Below are 26,544 nucleotides of genomic sequence, written 5' to 3'. Positions count from 1 at the left end.
CTTGCCACAGCAAACGGTGGAAGATGCAATATTAGGTTTCTATATGGTATGGCAGAGACCCCACCTGTGCACAACAGTAACAAAATCTCATGTTGTTTTGAGTTCTTTGACATTCCAGTCTGCAGATGAACTTGATGAGCAACAACACAGTCAGCCTGAAGTTTCCTCAGTGAAACGTCATATAAGAAACGTGTAAAAATACCTAACTGGACGTGCAGCGCAATATGTAATCATTAGTGTATTTCATGAATCACTATCAGTTAATAGTAAAAATTAACGTTAAGGATATCATACCACAACCTTCAAGATGTTTTTTTTTAATTACTCACAGTAGCAACACTCCATGAGAAAATGATAAAACGACCCCGGTTTAGCAAGTCTCATAAATAGGATTCAGTAACATTTTATGTGACAAAGACCTTCAAAAATCAAACCTCTGCCTTGAACTTTTAGGTCACTTACCTACTTTAATGTATGCAAAAAGACACTGAAATGAAAATCCAAACTGTTTGTTTTTCCTGGTTGGTAACCCCAGCAGGGTACAGGGTTGAATAACAGTCTGTATCAATATAACATGACATCTGCCTTTCAGGGACCTTTGCTACGAAATATCTGTAACACAGCTCTGTCTGTGGCTGCGTAGAGAGACTTGCTAATACAAAGAGCCGTGCAAAGAGGTGTAGAGCCCAAATTATAACTAGATTTGAACTGTTTCAGTTACCAACAAAAATGCTCCTGTATTTTTTCTGAGCGTTGATCTATCAAAAATAATGATGTACTTTTTCACATAACAGATACATGCCATCACATCTGATTTTTTTATAACAACAATTCAATAACCAATAACATTCACTTCTTTAAGATACTACTTATCTGGGAAAAGGAAAGATACGAACAAAGTTTCAAAATTCTTTGGAAATGCAATTCCCACCAATACAGGATGCTGTCTAGATTGCAGCTCTTCCTTCCCAGCAAAATGAAGAGAAAGCCAAAAGAACAGAATACGCTTTTAAAAAGTCAGCATCTGGCCCTGCAAGCGCCCCACCAACTTAATGCATCATTCAATCGATTTAATTTACTACGTCATTCAGCTGCTACTGGAAATGCTGTGATTACCTTAGCGAAAACCTTCTCTGCGCGTGCCTCATTGACACTACTTGAACACCACCCCTTGAAATTTCACACGCTCATGCAGTCAGCCCTCAGCTGCAGTGGAAACACTCCGGTTGAGTGTGGAGCTAAGGATTTATCCACTTCAGTTTACTTAACAGAGAAGCATTTGTACTTGTTGCCTGATAAAAATGATTTGTGCGTTCTTAGTTTTACTATCAGCTGAATCAAAGCACAGCAGTTCTCTGCAACCAGCTGGAAACTATGGAAATATTCAGACTAAATAAAGATTTGGCTTACAGTCTACTTCTTTATAAGGTGTAGAAAATCAGTTTTCGGCTGGCTGTCTAGACTTCATAAATTTACATTCCGCTATCCTTTCTTGGAGATTTTCAGTTCTCAGTTTATCTGAAAAGTAATATATCCTAAAAATGAAAAGCACATTGAATCAGATTATAATGTCATGCAACCCATAACAGAGCCTGAATCATTATTATTTGGTGATCACTATCAGTAACATTGATAAACAGTCAGAAACACACGTCAGTGTTTTATATAGTTTTCTGTAATATTACTTTCCTGCTCACTTGCGAATACATAAAAAATGAAAAAAAAATTGAATGCCTCACTTTTGCTCAAATATTTTGGGGAGGATTTTAGAATAATTTCAGCTTCCTTAATAAATGTCAATGGGAATCATACTCAAATTCAATAAAAAAATATCACTGTGCTAGTTCTTGCTCGACTGAAAGCATACCTCAGTTCTAATGTGCCCGTGACAGCTCCAGAAATGCAGAACGCTCCCCTCCCAGGTCACAGCACATTACTGGGACCTTTTGTTGACTGTCCCAGTCACTTGGATGTTTTGATACTGTCAGCTACTCCCTGCTGCAAATGCAGCTCCACGGAGCAAGCTCAGTGGCGCAAATTATTCTGTCTCATAAAAGCACGTTCATTGCTCCACGTTTTCGCTCCTGCAGTCAGGCACGAGGCATTGGCAGAAAGCAGAACCAGCGCGTAGCTGCCGGCTATGGTTACCTATGGGGTGGTGACCTTATCATCGACTGAAAATCAAACCAGTGTATTTTAAACAGGGCAACCCTTTATAAGAGCTACAGCAGGATTTAAATGGCCACTTTATCCGCATTGATCCCATACTGAAAACATGAACTCTAACCAGTCATACATATATTCTGCTGAAAGGTAACAGTAGCTGCTGCACAGCTTTTTTTTTTTATTATTTATTCGGGAAGTGCAGAAACACAGATGGGATCTAAGTTACCTCATGCTGTTAAAAACCTTAATTTGGAGTTAGGAGATATTGAAGCTCAGTGTTATGCTGGGAGCTCACTCAATCATATGATGGCCACAGGCAAATCTTTTCACAGTCAAGTGCTGTATTTTGAAAGCTGAAGTTATTATGGAAAGCATCTTTATTGTTCAATAATTCGTAAGCCAAAATAGTACATACAAATATAAATTTCAAGAAATAATTCACTGCTTCAAATATTTATGGATACAGTTGGTTGAACTGCCATAAAGGCTTTCAAATGTTTCAAGCACTTCCAGGTGTCATTGTATTTCAATATTCAAAGATATGCATTTTTCTTATTTATTTCACCTGAATCTCAGGCTTTGACATTTCGAGAATACGATGGTGGCTAAAATCTCTTAGAGAGAACATATTTTACAAATATGTACATGTACAACTTCCCCTCTATGGAAGGTCCCCTAATAGCTGCGCACGAGGCAAGGCTGGCACGTGACCTGTGGTACTGGAAAACTCATAAATGCTAAAGAAAGCGAGAAACAAACGGAGTCAGTCAGTTGTAACTTGGACCAAAGCAAACTGAAAAATACAGCTATGGAAAACATCTTACCTGAAAAGCTATCGTTCAAATGAATATATACTCTGTGGCCGGTCTGCCCCTCTGCTCTTAAGCACAAATTAATTTCAGGTCCTGGTAGCTTCTTAGTGTAATGCTAAGTGATAAACAGCAGAACCTTTGGGGGGGGGTTGGGGGAAGGAAAAAAAGCAGTTGTCTTAAGGAACTTAAAATGAGGGTTGCTCTGCCATCTCTCTCAGCTGTGAGCTGAAATGTATAAGCTAATCATCCACGCATTATTCACTTTTTTTCCTGTGTGTTTGTTATAAACCTAAATAAATAATCATAGAATCGTTTAGGTTGGAAAAGACCTTTAAGATTCAAGTCCAACCGTTAACCTAGCACTGCCAATGCATCACTCTAGGCAGAACCCGCATGCTGTGGGAAGTCAATGGTACTACTCACAGGGTCTAAAATTCAGCATATGCATACAGGTGTAAAGCAAAGTAAGTCGCTTGGGATGGGGTTTAGATGTGAATCAGAACTCCTGATCTCCTCCAGCCCCGACACGTCGGACCTCACCTCGTACGGCCGCAAGGCTGGCATGGACCTGGCCAAGGGAGCAGGAGCGCAGAGCATCCCCCAAGGGCACACCTGGCCATCAGGAGGGGCGGAGACGCGGGATTAGACTGCAGCCAGCACGTGTGGGTGATGATCAGAGCTACCAGAGACACGTCCCAGGCTTCAGCTCTCACCCTCGTACCTGGGGCAAAGCTGCCGAGCTGGCAGCAGCCCTGCTCAGCGAGCCATATCTAACCCAAGGTTCTGACCCGGGGAAAGGCCAGGCGCAGCTCCACCGGTGTCCCACGTAACACCGCCAGCATGACAGCAGCATGCGCCCATCCGCTACAGACTGACCACTTCCACGGACGTCGGATGTAGAGCAACACTAAGCCCTTGAGGGAACCCCACAGTTTCTTCTTTCTGCACACCAGGGATTTTTATTTACCTTTATTACATATTTAAAAATTAGAGCTGCCTTTTAATGGCTTTCTTGACGTGTGGTGGTTTTTCTGATCTGCACAGCTGTAAATTTATCCCAACCTCTTCCAAAGAAAACTAATAGGCTATTAATACCACATGCGAGAAACATGGATAATGCTCAGTGCTTAAGCCATGTTTCCCAAAAAATAGGAGTATATTACACTGTCAGTGAAAGCCATTTCCTCACCTTTATCAGCTATCGTGGTTTGTCTGTTTCGACTTCATCTGCTTGCTAATTAAGCAGAAGTTTGCTTTGCGTATCAATTTTTAATACCCCTTTTTTACAGTTAAGTGAGAGTTGCAGCAGCCAGCTTGTTCAATTAAAAGCAGCTCTGACCTAGTTCCATGCAAAATCAATAGAAAGCCTGAAAGAGTCTCACAAACCATCTAACATTTAAGGAGACATGGCTGAAATGCTTCTCGGTGTTCCCTGAGCACATGTTTCTGTGAGCAGCGTCGGGTTTGTTTTCTTTTGTTTTATACGATGAAATCCAGTGGAGACCACGTCTGCCTGCTACGGACAGCAAAGGGAGGGGAAGGAGGGATTGCTGAAGAAATGCGTTTGGTTCATTTTCTGTGGCTATCCCAAAGCTGCTAAGTGGGCAATCCTGGCCAGGAAAACAAGATAGGAAAAGAAAAAGCCCACACTGCAATTAATTGAAGACTAACAAAAGAAGGGATAGATTTATATCAAAAGATGATCCAAAGCTTTACAGCAAAAATATTCGATGAAAATTATGAGTGTTATAATCTGGTTGAATAGAATAGAATAGACTAGAATAGAACTCTTTAAGGTTCAAGAAACTTCAGCTGGCATTATCAGTCACTTTAAAAATGAGATTTTAAAAATTCTGCATGGTAAGAAATACATTTAACATTGTTCGATGTCCTAGAGTAAGAGGAAAAATCCTCTTGTATATTCATGATTGACTGAAATACAGGAAAACCTGCTTTTAGTCTTACATAAGGAGAGCCAATTGATCCAAGATGATTATATTTTGGCATATATTATAGAAGTGATGACAATATAATACGTCCTGTTTCCAACAGGGCCGTCACTATTTCGTAATGATTTCTTCTGATACCACGCTTGGTCTTTCACGTGTACCTATTCTGCTGGAGATCACCTCACAGCCCAATCCTTGGACTGAAAAGGCCACATCTGGAAGATACGCATTGTACAGATGTATTACCAAAGCAAATAGAAAGCAATGTCCTGGGACTCTCACCGTTAAATCAAACACCGTTCTTGGAAAGGATGTTCTTCTGGCACTCCAGTAATAGGTTTGCTATTTTCCTCGGACCAGTCACAATTGCATAATTAAGCAGAACACTTTATTCTCTGATGTTCACTGCATATTTTTCTTTTATTTTCCTTTCAGAGCTGGTGAAGTTGGGAATTGGTGACTTGCGCTTAGGAGAACCTCAACAGAAGCCTCTGTGTTCCCCAGTGCCTTCTTGGGCAAAAACCTAAGTACAGCAAGTCAAAGGGAATTCTGCCACTGGCTTCAACAGAGCAAGGGTTTTCCTTCCAGCAGTTATTATTTAGGGCTGGCCAGCTACGCTGATTCACATGAATGTATAGCATAGTTGATACTGGTGAGCTGCAAACATTTCTCTTACATAGTTTGTGCACCCAGATCTCTTGCACCAGATCTCCTCCACGTTCATTCTCTTATTGAGGTTCTTAAATATACAGACTTCATGTTTGGATGAGGAAACGATGGTTTGATGGGCACTGCACGTGTCCTAGCACAGTATGGCAAGAAACCAGAAGGCAAGGGTGAGCCAAAAAAGCTAAAATGTACAGACACTAAGAAAAATGTTTTTGTAGAAAGTTCATGACCTTAAGTTTCAAAGCTTCACTTCAAAAATATCAATCTTCCATAGAAGTGCTGACTATATTAAACTTGTCAACATTTTTTGGCCAAGTTTTCTGCTGAAAAACAGCCTTTGAACTATATCAGCAGTTTGAATGCAGGGTTTTTCCATTGTTTGACCACTTTCATTTCTTCTAAAGTATATGCCTTCATCCAGATTCAGTAGTAAATGAGAATCTGTTGTTAGTCAGAAAAATGCAGAGATAGTAATGGACACTGGTTGTGAAAACTGGGGACAGAAACCCTCACTCTCATATTTTCACATAAAAAAATCAATTAGAAAGTTGGAGTGAAAATAAATTCTTTCCTGGCTATTTTGTCTGTATTTTAACTACCTTTATGAATAACGTTTTTATTAATGCTTTTCCCTTTATTGACTCCATTAATGAATGAGAAAATTTGCCTTTCATTATTAGAACAAGTGTCCCATTTGTACAGCTCTCCTTCTATCACAATACGTCACCAGTAAAAGGGAATCCTGACGTTGTCTTAACATTGAGAGCAAAATTCAGGTAGGGCCAGTCTTACAAAGCCAGGCACAAGCGTACGGGCTTTTCTATGCAGCCTCTGTGCCAAGCCTAGCTGGGTCAGGGTCCCAGGCACTATTTGCTCTGCAAGTTAACGCTCAAGGTTCCTCCCAATTACAGAATGAAACCCCTATGTCATCCTGTCTTTCTATGCCTTTTAACAGTCAATCATTTTAGGCCCTCCCCACTTTCTAATTAGAGGTTTCGTTTTGCGAACTGGTTTTATTCTTGCTAGCTAAGCAACTGCTAAGCTATGACAGCGCAGACTTCAGATCCTGAGGAAATAAGAATTGCAGATGGCCTTATACAGCTCCGGCCGATGCCTGTGCTTGTAAGACGTTACTATTACAGCTTTCACAAATGTGCAGAGCCGCTCGTGTGGCTGGCACAAGCATCTCTGTATGTGTTACAGCACATATAAATTAAATATAAATTACGCAAACATTGCCTGACCAGTAAAACAGCTACAGATTTCCTGGAAGAAGGTACTTTTTGAGTTATGAATTTAAGTCACACACAAAAATAAAGTAATTTCCATCTCCAGCAAAATTAAACGCGCAGCTTCTCTTTTTCAGATGAGTAGTTACAAGAACAATAGCTCTCCTTACTCATTCTTAAATGCCAGATAAAGTGCTAATTGCATGTTCCTGTTTTAACAAAAAAATAATTATTAGGGATGGATAATTCTGTTCAGAGGAGTAAAAGTAACCTGAACCTTCACATAAAATCAAATGTAAATGAACCTGATTTTTTAATATGCATTATTATCCTGACAATTACTTCCTCAATGTTCCTGTACTTCTCACCTTATCTATACCTAGCATGTTTGTACACCCCTACAGTTTCATGGTTCAATATTTGAATCAGTTACATGTATAACCCAAATAAAGCTATTTCTAACTCTGTGATTTCTCTTGTTACTGATAGACTCCTGGAAGATCCAGAGAAAACTTAAGGAGAAGCATATCCACGTTTTCTCAGTTAAGAGCCTGAAACTTTTTATCAGAATATTATGGGTAGATTAGATAATACACTGACAAAAATGTGTAGCATATCATGCGGTCATCCACTATTTTTTCTTAGTCTTCATATTATTCACTGCTACATTCTGGATGCCTAAGTGCCTTGGTTTGCAGAGTGGTTTTGCAAGGAACAGCAGCCTCAGACAAGGAGAGGACCCCTCTTGCCATAATTTATAATGGGATCCCCTGAAGTATAGCCTATCTCATACCTCAAGGACCTTTGGATTGGGCCTTTAATGATGGGGTTTAAGAATTGAGCTCACTCTGCCAGGAATCAAATCAGACATGCCAGAAGAAGTATGTTTTTTAAAAATGGATATATAAACCACTTAGCCCAAGAAATTGTCAGTCTTTGTTACACAGATCAGTACGATAAAGGCATTTTAAGAAACATCAAGAGGAGAAATAGCAGTCAGAAGTATTGGAAGATTTTAGAACTGAGGGAGGAAACCTTGTTCTTTCCTTTATTCCCCCCAAAGTTCCCACTCTTAAAATGTTACTTCTCTTAAAATCACAGAGCTTCTACAGCTAGAGCTGTGTCACTGTAAGTACAGATAAGGCATTTAATTAAACTCCATCTCTTGTAAAGACGCAATGACAGCAGCTCAAGAGAGCATGAAACCCGGTTTCAGATCATAAGCCGGCATGCAAAAGACTTTCATTTAACAACAATCTTGAGCAGCTCCTCTGGCTATGATGTGGATATTCCAGTTTCTGGAAAAAAAGCAGATTTTTGTTTGCAAAACTGTTTTTTCACTCACGATGAATTTTGGGGAAACAGTTACGTTCTGCTCTCTTTGAACTTGCACAGTATTTCACCTTCCTAAAGCTCACAGTCCTTGGCTTCATGGTGGTGGTGTGGTCTGGGGGACTTTGGCTATTTTTCCTAAACAAAACCGTGATCTCCTTCCCTGTGACTTAGTTTAAGCAAACAGACTTAAGTGCTACCTCTATATACCTACCTGTGGAACATGTCAAATCTGGTTCCAAGTGCTTTATGAACATTGTGCTGCTTCTTAAAAATAAACACAATAAATGCCCTACTAACTGTCTCTAGTTTTAGGATTTAACAAACAAAAATGCACTTGAATCCTAATGCAAAGAAAATCTGATTCTTAACTTAGAAAAAAATGCAGTTTAGGGTCCAGTGCTGGCTTATAATGACAAGCTCTGAAAGATCTAGCAGCTGCCTTGAAAAAGGAGCCCGGTACTGCCAAAGCCAAAGGCAGGAGCACCAGCTGGTCCCACCCTGAAAGTCGTCGCTTCGGCCAGGCAGCCGAGCCAACCCACCAAAAGATGCACTACAGTCCCCAGCCACTGGTTTGATCTACGTTCTCATGAGCTTGCTTTCTCCCTTTCATAACGCTAACATGCACAGGTATGTTTTTCACATCTGAACTGCAATTCCTGCTTAAAACTGCTAACTCTCCAATTGCTGCCACACATGATACGATTTTAGTAAGATACTCTACAAAAATCCTACAAACCAAAGCTGACGCCAGAGGTTTCCCCCAGCAAGAGGCTCCATATTATTTTCAAATAAATTATCTCCAACTGACACTGGGTTAGAGATAATCAGACAATCCCCTAACAGCTCTATAGGGTCTAAAGTTTAAGCACATCTATGTTCAATACAACCATTCACTGTTCTAGCAGACAGAAATAAAGCACGGGTCCCTATCAAATCCAGAAGCCCCAGGGAGGAGGACACCGACGGGATGGTTGGGACAGCCACCCACCCTGGGTGCCACAGCTGCCGCCCTCTGGGCACGTCCTCTCAAACCTCTGGCACCGTCAGCCCGGCCGGCTTCATTGAACGCGGCTGCGCCAACTTCCTGAGTAGAAGCTACGTAAATAGAAGTGCACCATTCCTTTAAATCAAAGTAGTTCGATTCCTACCCTCTTTTTTTTTTTTTCCCTTAGTTCTTTCACAAAAGGAGGACCCTGATGCCCTACACTGATACCACCTTCCCTAAAAAACACACTGAGAAATTTTAAGAAATTTTAGCTTTTTCGTTGAAGGCAATATATGCTTACGGAAAACATCACCAGATTAAGCATTTCTTACCATTATTACTGAGCACCCGCAAGTTGGTCATAAATTGTGCGGTCCTGTTTGAAACAAAAAGACAATAAACGCTCCAATTCACCGTCCTGCTGTATGACTACACCATTCTGAATACAAGCTGTTCTAGTCACAAAGGACACATTTATTTTCTTGAAGCCAGAGACACAGATGGAGTAGCTCTCCTGATTTCAAATAAGAGGCGCTGATTTGTAAGTGCTGAGGATTTGGCCTAAATGTCAAGATATTTCTCTGTCTTAGAAAGCTCTGTCCGGAGGGGGGGGGAGGGGAAAAAAAAAAATCAATGGCACTTAAAACTCAGAACCTATTATCATTATCCACGTCCTTAAGTGCAGCACATGTTACTTTGCTTATTCAGAACACAGTGAAGTAGGTGCCGGTAACTGAATTTAAGGCTTTTTTTTCCCTTTATTTTTAACAACTTTCAGACAACTCACATCTTCCTGTACATTAAACCTAAAGAGAAAATGTCTTTTTCAATCCTTTACCTGAAACCGTCTTTTACTTGAAATCTAACAAAAAGAGAATAGCTTTATCTCTATTATTTTTTTTTTACCTCTTACAAGTTTATTTCTTCTTTCTAAAAAGAAATGTTGATTAAATTGCTAACCAGAAATTCTATCAAGCAGTCAAGTAATATAAACAGAAGGAATAAATAAATCCATATACATCAATCAGAACCAGCAGCTGTTTCCAGAAAAACCTGAGCAATTATTTATGAAATTATGTCTTCCTCGATGCTTCTGTATACCGTCACAATCCCAGGAGGACCTGATTTTCTGATGAGCCTAAATTGCTGAATTAGAAGAGGAGACAATGTCATGGTACCAATTAGCAAAACCACTGCATATCATCTCAAAATGCGTGTTTTCTATTTTAATAACTGCATGTAACAAAGCCATTCCTTCAGCTTAAAAATGGAGGGGACATCCCACCCGTCAGTGACTTGAACGACTAAATGCCCTTAAAAGAGACATACTCGCTTTTGTGTGGAAGCAGCAAGGCAACAAACGACATAGCGTGCGTTTCAATCAAGGAACAGATACCTACCGATTCATCCACTCGAAACAAGTTCTCAAACCCAGCATTATCCTTGGTGCCGAGAAAGAACTGAATTACTGGCACGCAATGCAAAACGGGGCAGCGATGGCGTAGCTACGGCAGGGGATCAGCACCCAGGGACGTGCAAGCTGCCACTGAGCCGCCGTGCATCCTCTCACACATTTCTTCTTTGTACCTTTGCTTCTCAGCTCCCTCTTTCCCACTTAGAGTAAACCTAGGTGAAACGTTGGTTTCCTGCCTTTTGCGTGCTTAGCTGAATGACCTTACTGCCACGTTATGATTTTTCTTTCCAATTATTTCCTGGGATTGTTAATTGGGGAACACATGTCAGCTTCAACAAGTAAGAGGATCCAGCTGATCTGGATCAAAATATTTAGTCCAGTGCCCACCTCTTTTCGCTAGGGGATCTGAGGATTACTGGTGAAGGACAACAACAGGTATGGCTGAAGCAGCACTCAAGACCACTCGCCTGCAAAATTAATCTTGTCTTTTCCCAAAAGCTTGGTTCCTGAAGGATGCTGACCACATCTGGTCATCCCCATGTTTACACTTCAGTCATTTTCAGTTCTGTCTCACAGCATCGCACACCCACCCCAACAGGCACGTCCCTTAGCGAAGGGCAGAGTTTGAGAGACCTAACTGACACCAGCAGACCAGACAGCTCATGACCTTTGCGCCTGCAGGTGTACACAGCTCTTGCCCTGAATACGCGCTCACAAGTGAGCACTTGAAGAAAGCCCTTCTGATGCTGCAACTCCTTAGCTTGCTTATATCTCGATAGATAGTAATTGACAGGCAAGGACAGAGCCTTCTCCAGGCTTTAACTAAATGCAATTAACTGTGGTAAGACCATATCCTTCCAGTGGTGAACCAGCGTCATTCTCTTCAAAGCTGGTGTTCTCTTACCCTCTATTCCTTTTCCTCTGGCACTTCCCCCTGCTCCCTCCTCTAAGTCTTTTCTTTCAGATCTCCTTTCAAGACTGTCAAACGAGACACGACTGCTGTGATCACCTCGTCTCATCTCATACATATCATGGGTAATCAGACCAGAAAAGCTAACTTCTAGTGAAACAGCTGCTTCACCTGTGACGGAGAAGCCAATATACCTCTGGCTCAAATGTTCAGGAGTAACTTCAGTTACGCAGTATTATTTCTGCAAAGCTGTAGCTATCTCATTAGACTGAACATAGCATTCATACTGCATGCAATCAATTGCTACAATGCGGAAAAGGGCTGGAGAGTTAGGCTGACATCCCTTTATATAAAACTCCAGAAAATATATTAACCTAGAGGTTAGAAACGATGTAGGCTTCCAAATTTCAGTCTCTGATACTGACTCTCAGCTACGCTGTAGCTGAGCAATGGTATGTAGCGGAGTAGCTATAATACTTTTTATGGCCAGCCTAGTCTTGCAGGCAAGCTCTTCCTCTTCAGAATACCAGAGACTGAGCAGGTATCCAAATGAGAAGGTATGCACGGTTCAATGGCATACCAAGTCCACCCTCCTTAGGCCAGCATTTTTCCGCCTAACTCCATTAGAAAATACATACGCTGAAATCCTGCCCTGTCTGTCCGTGTCCCTCATCCCGTGTTTAAAGCACAGAGGTGGAGGTTAACCAACCAACCAGACCCATGTGGGGTGAATTTTCACTTGACTCATTTCCCAAACTCTCTTTTCCAACATACTGCTCTATCTAACAGGGAACCCAAAGCTGCTTTCTAGCTCCCTGGTCCGCACCAGCATTAAAAAAAAAAAGTAAGTAAAAATTTCCACTCTAATGCCACGATTTCTTCATGGGAGGGTCCCAGCTGCCTGAAATCAGCATGAGCTCCTTTTTAACAAGTTGAGCCACTTCTGCACCCCTCCCCACACTATTTGACAGCTTATAATAAAATGTTTTAGATGCCTAATGCAGTGAGTACCAGCCAGGAACAGGAAATGTTAATAATTATCCCGATTTTCAATCACTTTAACTGAATTTTCAAAGTAGCACGTTCACAAATTTCCTCCCTATATGAGACTAGAAGCTGAAGAGTGAAACCCTCCGTAGGCAAAAGCCAAAGCAGCTACGAAGCCCTGCAGAGCAGCTAAGGAAAAGAGCAATGAGCTGCTGTGCATCACGTGTCCTGATCTCACACCTCGTGCACAGAATCAGGGCACACAGCAGAGGTAACTATTATGTTGTGCAGTTCATTAAGGTGAATATCTGCAATACTTGCTCAAAACAGGTGCGAAGTTCCTGGGAAATTATGAGGAAACGGAAGCCTTAACAAATGGAAACAACCAATACACAAACAGAAGGGGCTGGTCCTGGCAAGGGTTTACAGGACCATTTCACCCAGAAAAAACATACTGCCTTGAAGCGAGTGCAGTTCAGATGCACACCAGTAGCTTCTCTGTTTTGCTTTTTAGGATGTGGGTATGCCTATAGGCACATGACTTCAGTTCTATATTTTCACGGAGTACAGCGCGTTTCTATGGTGCAGAAAAGACAGAGGCAGCAAATACAGCTCCAGAAAATCTGATGACCATTCCCTCCCTTTCTCCTTCCATAATTCCTCTTTACTGAAGGACACAGTGCGTATGCTAAAAGCCAAGGGAATGTGTCATTCAACACAGCTGGATTGAGCGGTCATACTTAAACACCTTCCAACTGTATTAGAAAAGGACACACTGCAGCAGCCCAAGGACACCGGGCAGTGTTGGTACCCTTTAAGTAGTTTCCCTCTGACCTCTGAGGACTGACGTTATATTTCACAGGGGTCTGCCAACTGTTAGGGCACACCACCGTGTTATCCCCCACAAAAGCAGGAAGGGTTAAAAAACAGTCAATGACAATTAATAATATCTATCTTTTCCACTCTTTCACATTCTTCATGCTCTACATCTGTCTTCAGTTTTCCGTAGGGGTTCCCTCCATCTTTCTGCCTTTCTTTGTGATCATCTTTCACCAATTTTTTCATTTCTGATTTGGCCTTACAATTTATTTTTCTTTGTTCTTTTCTCCCCACCTTCCTAATTGTGCTGTAATGCATATTTAAGATGCTAACAGCACACAAGAGGGTTTTTAGAAGAACACAGCACAATAAGTGGGCTGCTTACAAAATCCAGATACGTACATCACAGCTGCAGCCGGTGGATGCTGAGTGCACTCAGCGACATGTCTGGGGCTTCAATGGAAGCTCATATCCTCAGAAAACGCAGCCCTGAGGTGACGGTCTCCTTAGTATCACTGATTTATCCCAATTTCCCACTAATGCAATTCCAGTGAACTCTCTAGGAATAAAATGGAGGGGGATAAAAAAGGAAAAATAGCAGAAGAGTAAAGAAAATAATACAGAAAGGCCACAAGGGCAGCTTTGCATGTATATGAAAGCTGTTGACTGGAAATAAGGTTTGCGCAGTCCCCCTCCTCAGAAAGAAACCCACTCAAAAATGCCACAAATTAAAAGCCAGCAAATACATTCTGAGTTTGGACTCAGATGCCAAATTTCCACAAAGTCAGTTGCAGTAATAACAATAAAGATGAGAGAGAATTTTCTCTGTAACTGCTGCAATATTTTCCAAATACACTCAGCTGAATATAAAATTTAGCGTTGTGCTATTTTTTGTTGAGTAGCATATGGCAGTGAGAGCTTCAGACAAGTCACAGAGGGCTGAGTCTTGGAGGATTCAATGAAAAAGTTGCTTGAGATGTGCTCAGAATAATTTTATATTTTAGAAGTGAATATTCTTAGTTTCCTAGCATGATTTCGTAAGAGTCTTATAACTTCTTTTTTTTTTTTGGTGTTTATTACCCTCTAGATTCCGGAAATCTTTCTGTATGCTGAGAGCAAATTACACTGAAGTGACAACTATAAAACCATGGCAGTCCCAGTTAGTCCTATGCTATGCATTTGCTCTCCCATAGCTTAAAAAAAAATAATCCATAACTGTTTGAGTACCTTAGGGAAGCAGTGTGATTTGCAGGAGCAAGATTTATTTAACAGATTGTATGATTAGTCCAGACTACGCTATCTATCAACACGTATAATCACGGCATGTAAATGTGTCAGTCTGGTCAGATTCTACGTTCAAATCCCACAATTTAGATTCTTCATGGTGGATCATTTTAATGTAGAATTGCAAGACATAAAATGCTAGACCTTTATGTGTTTTCTATAAATCTTAGTGTCTTCTACCTCTGTAGTATCTGAGAACAAACCTGGTTCTTGCTCAGTGCAGTAATCCCACAGGATTAAATCCTACTGTAAATACCAGACAAATTACAATCAGATTAGATGGGCAGTCTGTTCATTTACTCAACAACAGCTGCACTCCAGAGTCTTTTCACCACTGGTGTCTATTTATAACATGAATGTTTTGTCCTTAAAGTAAATGAACACAGTTTCTAGTTCATATCTCTCTTGTCTTACCATTCGTGACCAATAAGGAGCACATTTCTACTTCCTAAGAAGCAAGCAGAATGCTCCTTGAGAGGCCAAGAAGAAAACTGTTCTTGGTACAGATCTGCAGGGCAAGATTCATTTTAAATTTATCAGTGAAGAGTCCCTTGAAAGGTCTGCATTCAATTTCAGTCAAGTGGAATATAGAGAATATCTTTCTGGAGGTAGGTATGAGACAGTAGCACAGATTTGCTGCAATTTCCCAGGACTTGCCACATTCGCTGCAGGAATTTCTATAGGTTCCAAACCTGGTACTCCTGCCTACATCGGTGAGCATAAAACCATCCAACTTATGAAGCTCACCAGGTAGATCTGGTGTAGCATGGGGCTTACAGGGGATTTCTGCTCACTTATGAATAAGAAGCATGTTTAATAATGTTCAATATTCTCTGCATTTTGCCAAAATCTCCCTACCACTTCACTGCAATCATTTATAAATGTCACATCACAGCCCTCATAATTGTTCCCAGTTCAAGAATCGTCTTGCCTTTTAGGTACAAACTTGCTTCCACCCAGCACACAAATCTGGCGTTATTGTATTTTTATTACTGTAATCACTTAGTGAAACCCTACTGAATCATGGAGCTAAGACTTTCATAAAATAGTATTTATGATTGCAGGCCACAAAAATATTAAAGCCAAATTAAGCAAACTGCTGCACCAACTCGTATTCTCAGTATCCTGCTAACTCCATTCTCACCTCTACCTTCTGATTGCAGAGTCATTATTCCTAATTTGCACAGAGATAAATAAGAATAAAAGTGCTGAGGCTGGGGCAGTGGAGTCCATGAACCAGGAGGAATGCTTTGTATGCCGACCCAAACCGTTGCCACCAAGCTTCTCCATACTTACACGTTTGCACGTACTCACTCAGCTGCAGAGGTGCGAGGCAGGCAACCTCTGCCCATGAAAACCCAGAGGGGGTGTTCTTGTGAGCCCCCTGAGCGTGCCCCAAAGTGATGTGACCACACTGCAATGAGCAATGTAACAGAGCGGCACAAACACAACCGGAAAGGCAGTGCAGCATTCACTTCTCTTCCGTAGCGATATGGTAGCCTGGAAACCAGAACACCTTCCTTTATCAGGTAGAAACCAGCGTAGTTCATCACATCGTATTTAATATGTTACAGCTGCCAAACAGGTATAACATAGCACTTATGCAAACATAGGATCAGCTGTTCTCCAAAGACAGCTTTTCCATTAGGCAGGTGTCAAGAATTCAATGTCATAAACTGATTTTGCTGAAGTTGGAGGGGAAAGCGTACTGAGCCCACTTTGCACTCTGACAAAAGGTGTTATGGCTACCTTCCACTGCAAGACGTTGTCTTTGGCACCACTGAACGGGAATGTTTTTGCAACAGAAATACTGGTGCCAGGTTCTGCTTTCACTCACGCCTGTGACTCCTGCTGATTTCATGAGGAGTTTCCATATTTCACTAGCTCAGAAATAGGTGTACATTGTGTAAACCTGAATGCGTATGGGACAACGATTTTATGATATGGCATACGAAAAGTCAATATTGGCTTAAGGTTTTCCTGCACAACTTCCTCCCGTGCTTTTCTCTCTGTGTGGGTAATGCGTTAGAGGTCATGCTGGTTTTCAGATCGATTCAGTGTGGCCTCCCAACCAGTCACAGCTGAAAGAGAGACTCTGTGGCACAGTACGGAAAGAGGCAGTGAGAAGGAGAGGAATGGCTTAAGCTGGTACCTCTGGTTGCCATCATGCACGCCGTGATCCCTGGCCAAGTTAGAGGCGATCAATGGATGTTGTTGGTTTTTGCCAAAAAACAACTACTGTTTCGTTATTTTGCCACAAGCTGCTCGGACAATTACTGTGTCTCAGCATCCATCAAGAAAGGAAGGATGTGACATGGTGGAAAGATCCCAGCTCACACGGGACCCTTACAACTGTGGAAAAGTTAATGAAAACTGACTCCTTTTGCAAGACCAAGCCAGGAATTGTACTTCTGTAGTGCAGTATGCATACTTAAAAATCTTTAAAATACAACAATATGAAGACTAAAGCAATTTTAACAATAATCACTTTTCTTCTTGTTACGAGAAATTTATATAAGGAATTCAGACTTCTGAGGTGTTTGATTTTTGCAAGCATTTGATTTAGTAAAATATAGTGAAAGCTATTACTACACAAGGAAGAACGAGGAAAAATTACATCAAGAACTTACTTTCTGCAGGTTCCTTAGATCTTCTGCCACTGGAGGACTTCCTCAGGAGACTTCGTCCTGAGGTAAAGAGGCTGGTTAGTTCCTCCAGAGGACTGGTGGGTGTCCGAGAACGGGAACCACTCTGAGATGATGACCCGTAGGTACTGACCGAGGCATTTACCATCTTTCCTCCTTCTTGCAATGTGTTTCTGGCTGTAGAATGAGGCACTGATGGAGAGCTTCTTGAGAGACTTCCTGAATGTACAGAGTCATAAGGTGGAGGTCTTTTGAGGCTTAAGGGGGTAAGAGACCTACCCATACTGACAGGAGAAGGTGAGGCAGAGTGACTTTTAGGATAACCATGTGGAGACTGTGTTCTGTATAAGGTAGAAGGATGAGGAGGTGAGGAGGTGTGCCCAGGGGTGCTAGTTCCATGAGATACTGTCTGGTCTTTCTCCAGTTTTTGATGGCCTGGTGTATGAGGTGGCAGTGAAGATGGAGAAGCTCCAGCTTGTTGTTTGATGTAAGACACATTTTCTAAAACGGGAAGCTTTGTTACCTCTAGTGGAGTTAGAGGAGACTCGTCAGAATTCGGGGAACACTGCACTGGTGCTGGTGGGAACACCAGCAGTGGAGGTCTGTGAGAAAGCAGATTTGGAAATGGTGGGGGTATATCACAAAGCAAGCCCTTGGGAGTAGATGGCACTGAAGACTTGGTGAAATCTAGGTCAGGCACTGTGGGAGTAGCACACTGAGAAGAACAAGTGTGATGGTCATATTCACATTGACATTTTGAATCTTGGCCTACATCATCAAATATAGGGTATTTCATCTCCTCATAGACTGCTTCGCTTTGGTCATCCTCGTCTTTTTTGAAGTCTCTGAGAATATTCCCAACCATTTCAATATAAACAGGCTCTTCTTCCTCTGTGTCTGGGGCAGGACTGCTGACCTGCAATAAAGAGGCATCCCTAGTGAGTGTTGTCTTCATAGGGCCATGCTTTTTGATATACGTTTCATCAAAAGATGTGCTTAGCTGAGTGTTTGGATTTCGTTTCGGCTTAGGAGGTGGAATCTTCTTTGTGTATTCATCACTGTGAGGTCTTGGTTTGGCTGACACTGAAAACGGAACAAAATAGAAATTCATCAGAAGTATGTAACACACTTTGTCAACCATAGGATCTCTGTTACAGTGTCATAATTCTGGAATGGGTTTCCTGGGACCAGCCCGTTGCTGGGTTTCTCTGCTACACCAGTAGAACACTACAAAAATAACACCCGATTCAAACACTCCTAATCTTCCCCCAGAATGCTCTGACACTCCAGCATTAAGTAGCTAGTGAGCACTTCCCTTCCTCCGAGACATCTGTTCTCTCCCAAACTCTTTGGACAGGGGACTTTCCATTTTTAAATATTATGCTTTTCAAATATCACTGTGGGATTTTTAAAGACCCGAAGAGTTGCCAAAGACATAAAACTAAGTATCAGATTGAATGCCTTATGGCTGCAAGAAAACAGTTAAGATCCTGGACGTTCATACTGGAATGACAGTGATGTAACTCTGCAGTGACAGAGCAATGAATCAAGACCTTTTTATTTATAGTAACTTCTTGCATAAAGCACAACAATTCTCTCAGCACTGACTGAGAAAGAAAACACTCGCATACAAATACTGTAAAATTTGCTGTTGGGAAAATCCTAATCAATTATCTGGACGCTATCCTATGTATTATGAGACTTCAGTGAAGTCAAGGGGGAACAAAGTATCTCAGAGATTCTGATCCTCCCCTAACAAGTTACTTCTAGAAACAATAGACCGTTTTGTCTTTGAAATTATAAATCAAAACATTGTGATGGAATTCATTTGAAACGAGAGGTCAAGGGTTTCTTAGAAATTATCCTTTATGAATTAAACAATAAAGAAACTCATGGAAATTGCATTTTGTTCACTTTGCATAAATAGCTAATAAAACATCTCATTAAATGGTGGGGTTAATAAAATGCCTCATTAAATGTTTGAGTGAAGTTAGTTTTTATCCTAAGTGGACTCAACAAACTTATTCAGAAAGAAAATTTACCACATACGCTAAACCTAATTTATGTTCCTATAGGGTAAATAGTTAGTGCATTGAAAGCCTTGATACCTCATTAAGTTTCCCAATTAAAAAAAAAATCCTAAACTACAGGCCAGTTTAGAATGGCAGCTTTCCTGAATTGCTCCTTGCAATTCACTGCTACAGATCTGCCACTGCAAACGCTGCGCTCAGAGAAATTTCGACACCTTCTGCTGACCCATCAGAAAACAGCCAGCAAATTTCTAATGTTAAACCAAGCAGGCGGTGCTCATGGAGTTAAACCCCCTCTTTTAGAAACAGCCTCAAACGTATTACTAAAGCCAGCAGCGAGGCACTGCTCTGCCAGCTGAAAGACGGTATTTTGACAGCCTGCGAGGACGCCGGCTCAGGGCTGGAAGACGCCTGCATTACCGCATCTTACTAACATGATTTGGTCAGTATCAGAGGGGGATTCAAACATAGCGCTATCACTTTTGTCACACTTCTGCTTTGATCTGCTAAATAACTTCTCTTCAATTCTTACAAGGCATAGCAATAAAGGCAGATGTTAAACAAGATTCCAGTTTTGTTTAAGAATACGGAGCTGTGAACGTACGCGTGTGCACATACATGAAGTAGTGAGACCACTCTTCGTCGACAGCATTTGTTTAAGCTTAACATATAACTAAGGTACAACAAAGCAAAAAGAAAAAGAAATCTTGCCAGAATTACAAAAAAAAAAAAAAAAAATTGCGCTTTCATGATGGTTCCAATTAATGCGTTCCACTTTGCAGCAGGCTAGGGACATGCAAAAGCTACCACAGATAAGAGTATTTGGTAGCTTGATGGTTTTTCACTACGTGGATATATCCTAATGCACTTTAAATTTGTCTTTTTAATTAACCCAAATTAATTTTCGTGAATGTATTAGGATAGACTTTTGGGAATGAGATGTAGGCTACCAGAATCATTTGGGCTTTGCAGAAAATATTACTCCTGATGTATTTGACAATACTAGCAGATTTTTTTTGCTGTGCTTCCAGCTAAATCACTATTTCCTTTCTGTTTAGTCTGTTACTTGTACATTACATTCATATACATTCTACTGACATAAACTTGATCTCAAATCCTCTCTCCACACCTCTGTTAATCTGATTTACAACCCTGGCAAAAGCAGCCTTCTTCAGACTGGTGTCATTAAAATGAAGAGACAGTCAATGAGGCTGGCACAAGCTGCCTGATCATTTCTGAAAATGTTGCCCAGAACCTGAACCCTCTCTACTCTAGACTGGCTAAAGGATTACAGACTTTGCTGCACTTGAAAATTGTGTATTTTGTATACAGAGGCTTCTCGCAGTCTTCAGTTCTGTGCATCATGCTACCATCCTTAACGGATACCTGAGATACAAATGTTTCCCACTCCTCTGCCTTCCCCAGACCCCTGTTCCCTATGCCGTCTTCTACATCTCCTGTGCCACGGGTGTCACACTGAGAACGTGCTCTGTCTCATAGCCATATCCCCACTCTTCCATCTCTTCATCTGGAGAGATGTTAATGATGGACAAAGTAATCAAAAGATGCTCTTGTGCTGGAGGTCATTCAAGGCTAGTGTTAACTGATATTTTTACCTAAAAATAGCTGAAAGTGATTAAGAATACTGTGTTTTCAAACAAATTGCTAGAAATAGCATATTCTGCCTCTTCCCTCCTTCCATTTTCACAGTTTTTATCCAAACTGATGAGGTTCTGCCACGTGGTCCAGACCTGTCCTTAGGTGTTGGAGTTTGCATATACAACATTCACAAGTTATTACATTACAGACAAGGAAATGAGAAATGTCATGGGAAAATGATTGACATTCTGCCATCTAGTCTTGTAAAGTATTTTTGCATGGGTTGAAATTAAGTACCGCAGTGACAGACACAGCATTCTCATCTGCCATCGCATGATATGTAGGCATTAGCCTAAAATATCTTGGTGACATTATCAACAAAAAGGTCAAATGACCCAGTCCTGCTGTATGATACACAGGGTAAAACATGACAAGGTGAAAGATTTACTTTCCATTTTCTATTAAAAGCATTTTTTCCTCTGCCACGGTTTAGTTTATTAAAGCATCTATTTCCAGAAGGTGGTATGTTACCGAGATCTTTTTCCCTCCTTGACAAACTGGACTTTTCAAACTAAAATTAAAAACTAAATGCTTTAAATATTTTATAAACCTTATAAAGGTACAGAGGTACCCCCTATATGCTACATGGAGCAGGAACATTTGGTGCTATAAGACTTCCTAAAGAAAACACACAGGTAAATGGATAGGGTAAATAGCAAAGGAATCTTTTTATCGTGACTGGGAACAGAGGAACTGCTCAACGCCTACTGGGAACTCCCCTCAGCTGCAGTGGGGCATTCAGGAGGCAAACTGAACTAGGTTTAAGAAGGCTATGATGCAAAGACGCTTATCGTGTTTATTTAACAAAGGTTTCTGCTCTGAAACACAGCTCCATAGCAAGGGCTGAACTCTACGGCACACCCGATAATGGACTATGGATCATGAACTACCGCTCCAGCCCAGAATAACAGAGAAAAAAAAAAAAACAGGAATCCTGCAACCAACCAGAGCTGTGCAAAGCTAATGAAAGGAGCAGGGAGTATTTGTACAGCTTCTGTGTTACCAACATTTGGCAGGGATAAATGTGCATGAATGCAGAAGCCCTGGCAAGATCCCATAGCCAATGAAAGGCGATTATTTGGCAATCTCCAGAGAGGAACAGGCAAGATTTCTTTAGGTACTTGACATTTATCAGGCAGAAAAAGCATTCGGTGCCTGCTGGGAACATAAACTCCTATGAAAAGCAAACCATGCTGACATATTGGTGATACACATACTGCCGCGTTGTCTGCTCTAAACATGGAATAATTAAGTGCTTTTCAACCTGGATTACTACGTCCTTGGTGCAACTGTCGCCAGCAACTTGCCTTGAGACTCTGCCACCCGTACGTCAGCGCACACGGGCCCGATCGAAAGCTAAATGGAAGAAATGAAAACGAGGACTATTCCTCTCCCTGCCAGGTGCAAGTTCCCTTAAACAGCCATGTCAAAGTGCACCACAAAGCTCTTGCGAGTGCTTCTGTTACAGAGACACACAAACGCAAGAGACCGCCAGGTCTGCGAGGAGTTCGAGCAGACCGGAGGCGATCAGAGGAAGATAGCTCAGCAACTGCTACGCGGTCCTCTGCCCTCACAGGAGCTGCCCCGGCTGCGGGAGCTCGGGGTGCTATGCTAGCGGCTCCTTTTTTGCATCAGAACCGCCCAAACTACCACAGTTGATAAACTGGAGGCACGATGATCCTTGCAAATGAAACTGAACTTCACGGAGTTTACGCTGCTTGGGCAGGAACTCTCCGTGTTTAATAGCATCCTACTACCAAGCAGTTATCTAGCTCTAATAAACTGCAAGTGAAACAAAACATGCAGCCTGCAATAACTTCAGTTCTCATCGAGAAGCAAGAAGCACAGTGCTTAAAATAGCCTTACGGAAGCCCTACTGAATAAGCAGAATATGACATTTTTGAAATGAGATATTTGTAGCGCAAAGGTTACGCATAGCTTTCAGACATGCCCAGATAATCCGCCTTTCATAGTTAATTTTGGAAATACAGAATGCTTCTGGTCATCTTATCCTTCTGAAGTATTTTTTTACTCTTTAAGGAGAGACTGAAATATGAAAACGTGTTATCAGATTGTTTTTTATTATTTGCTCACTGTATAAGGAATGAGTGAAAACATCTAAAAACTAAAACGAATTTTGTCATTTTCTATTGTCCTTGGGGTGTTTACCAGCTTTTGCAGTTCAGAGACCAAGCCGATTTACTGTGCTGTTCACCGTAACAAACAGGAAAAAAATACACGTAACAGGAAAATTCCTCCCTTTCAATTTCTACAAGAGGCTATAGCATTCAATTTCTTTCTAAATGAAGGAATGATTTGGGGCCTAAAAGTTTTTAAAATTCTTAAAAATGTTACTTTAAATGCAGAAGGAATTAATCTTGCTGTATTTTGAGGGGTACCTCTATCAAATAGAGCCTCCAGGAGTGAAAGGAAATAGAATTTCTTTAATTAAACCCTGAACGTGCTGGATACTGAATCAAAGATGCACAGATTCTGATTTATATCACAGAATTCAACAGAGAAAATCCAGCTCTAGGGTAGCACAGAACCTATATGTGTGTGTGTGTGTGTGTGTGTGTGTGTAAGTTCAAGACTATGAGTAACCCCACTGGCTTTAATGAAATGAACTGCTTGTTCAAAGTTGCACATGATCTTAAGTGCATTTGTGCACCAGTGCTTATATTGGGTTGGATTTCATTATCTCTGTAGATGAAGTTTGAATATTCTTAGCGAAACTGAATTTAAAAAGGCACAGTCCTCTGAACTGTGCAAAAGATCGGCACTCAGGAGACCCGAGTTTAATTCATCTCTCTGTCACAGGCCACAGAGCCTCGCCTGTCATTTTACCCCTTAATGCCACTTTTCACCATCTATCTTTTGCCAGTTTAGGCTCTAAGGTATTTTATGCAAGATGTTTATTTTAATTTATTTGTTTATATCAATCCTTGCACAGTGGTTCCCATCATTGGAAAGCAACAGTAGAAAACAAAAGCAAATGTAAATGCATCTATTGGAAGGTGCAGGGTTGAACATGTATCTTTTCTTCTCCGAGGAATTTTGAAGGCAAATATTCCTATGCTGTGAACAGCCATAAAATATACACACAAAGATGCATCTTAGCAAATTACTATAGAAACATCATCACTAGGTCGAAGCAACATCAGAGAACCTATCTCTGTCACGAAAAAATACTGGCTTTCAAAATAGCATTTTCCTCACAGACACAAGTCCTTTCCCTGCAGGTTACCTCTTCCTCTTCTAAAAGATGCTAGTAGGAAAAAAGCAACGAGGGAAAGAACATGGAACAAAAGAACCATCTGATTCATTCAAACAGCTTTGCAAGCAATAGATGGTTTCAGCACAACAATTTCATGCAGTATGTATTTCTTCCCCCTCCTGAATCTATTAGCTCTTACTGGAAATTATTTGGGCATTTAAAGAGGACAAAACTATGCTGAAAATGAAAGGCCTAAAAGGCAGTGTCATAAAATAATACTGACGTGCTACTCGGATGTGTCAAGGCTATGATTAAGGAGACTTCTTTTCAAAAGTCTTCAGGTCCCTTTATTTTGGCTACAACTTCTTTCAGCTTTTGAAAGGATTGATTTCTGCTCTAATTCAAAGCGGTGGAAACCTTGTGGCTTCAGCAGTGATATTCCAGAATTAAACACCAGTATAACAGGGAGCAGAACTGGGCCCTGCAGTTAGATTCAGTTCTGTGTTAATCCAGCAATACAACTACTGCAACCGATAGGCACCATGGTTGAAGACATGCTGCTGCCAGATTCAGCTTAGGGCTGTGTATCTGGGCCACAAAACCGAATTCTCAGCCCCAACACCACGGCTCCTTACACGCTGTGTGTGCCAAGGTAGCCATACCTGCCTGAGATTCACAAAAGCCAGCCTACTGCACTAACCGCCCCGCCGCCAGAGCCTCCGCCCAGCACGGCAGGGGCTGCAGGTCCTTTGCTCTGCATTATCAAGACGAGGGCAGACCCAGAGATGCCAGGACGTTTCAAAAACTTTGGAGTATCAGCATGCTGGAGAGAGTCCCTCCCCAAACTGCCGCGCTCCAGAGCAGACTGACTGCCAGGTTTTCTCCTCCATAGCCCTCCACTTCTCCGTGCATCCGCCTGACACGCTGCGCTCCGCTTATTACCCTTTCCCACAGTGAAAGAGGTCGCCAAAAAGCTTTCAGAAAATTACAAAGTGACTAAGTCTCCTTCTGAATGCCCAGCCTCGTGCTTTCATATATTTTGAACTTCACATCCTAGGTTCTTCTAAAGAATGAGTAATTGATGTCCCTGATTTTTCCAGATAACATTGAATAGGCAAAGAAAAAAGGAAAAGAGAGTGTTTGAGAAATAATTACAAATTATTTGCAATCAAGCCTTTCTGTACTATTCACTGAAGCTAAAAGTTATTGTCAATCGGCACAGCCCTGGAAAGGCAGAAAAAGCAAGATTTTGGATAAGCAAGAAAAGAAAAGTCAATTTGAATCATCCTCCTTTTACAGGGAAACTGATGAACTGAGTGCAAATGGAGGCAAACAAAAAATCTCACAGTAACTTCTTTCAGGTTGCAGTGATTTCTGAGTATCCAGTTAGAAAAATATCCTTGAACTAATATGCCCAGGGGCCAGGATCTATGGCATTACACGGGTGTAAGTTACAGCAGTTCCAGTGGAAGCAGGCTCGGAGGAGGGAGAGGTGGGAGGATTACTGGGGAAGTGGGAATCTGAATAAAGGATCCTCACACTGCCCACACATGCAACCAATATCGCTGAAGCGCTGGTTTGTTCTGTTTCAGATAGCCTGCAGTCTGCATACGCGAAACAGATTTTGCAGCCAGTGCAACAGTAGCAATAAAAAATTCTGTAACTGTATATAATCTGAAGGAATTCTACATATAGAAAGGCAATTGGCATGGGAATTTGTCAATCGCAAGCATCGTTAGATGAATTACATGAAGAGCGTGCGAATAGAACTACTGAATCATGCTTGCAGAGAAATTAATTTACGAAGCGCGTGTGCTCGTTTGCTGGTGGCTCTAGTGCTCTACTGCGGGAACCTAGACAGAGTCGGAGCGCTGAAGAGTTAAACATGGTCACAACAGAGTACGGAAAAACAGCCACAGATCAGCAACATGAGTAAAGCCCTTCAGTTTTAAAGCAACATTTATGGTATCTGGACTGTCATCTTGGAGATGAAACCTGAACAGCTTTCGCTGTTTTCCTGTAAATTAACTGTTGCCACTCTATTCTTACAGCTACCCACAAACTGACTGCATTTCACACTGAGAACGATGGGCGACATCAGCCCCCGCCACCCCCCCACCCAGCATCTTCGTTGCGGCGCAGCTATTAGAGCCCAGCTCTCATATAGCTGTCATCCTGCGCTAGCTGCCCCCTCTCCCTCTCTGTAGCTACCCATCTCGCATTCCCTGAATAGCAGGCGGAAGATGGTGAGGCTCTGCGTTTTGTCTGACTGGGTTTCTACAGGCCGTGCCGCGTGATGACTGCAAGCGCAGCAGCATTTCTGTTGACCGGCAGAAAGAAAAGATCTCTCTCCTGCTCAGAAGGGGATGCTTCTGGGTATGCGTGAAGAGCTGAGTCCCACCGACACGTGCCTTAGACACCTACGTCATCTGAG

General features: G+C 41.6%; 1 protein-coding gene across 1 annotated transcript in view; it reads right to left on the bottom strand.

Annotated features, from left to right (window-relative positions):
- The window catches only part of NYAP2 (neuronal tyrosine-phosphorylated phosphoinositide-3-kinase adaptor 2), a 144,311-nt gene that overhangs the window by 36,898 nt on the left and 80,869 nt on the right, over positions 1-26,544 (bottom strand). Inside the window, exon 3 of the mRNA XM_009286675.1 lies at positions 17,190-18,287. Coding sequence (XP_009284950.1) covers positions 17,190-18,287 — 1,098 coding nt within the window. The remainder of the gene's footprint in view (positions 1-17,189; positions 18,288-26,544) is intronic.

Source organism: Aptenodytes forsteri, unplaced genomic scaffold (genome assembly GCF_000699145.1).
Source record: "Aptenodytes forsteri isolate BGI_AS27 unplaced genomic scaffold, ASM69914v1 Scaffold184, whole genome shotgun sequence".
NCBI classification, from domain to species: Eukaryota; Metazoa; Chordata; class Aves; order Sphenisciformes; family Spheniscidae; genus Aptenodytes; species Aptenodytes forsteri.
This window is presented reverse-complemented; position numbering and strand designations above follow the sequence as displayed.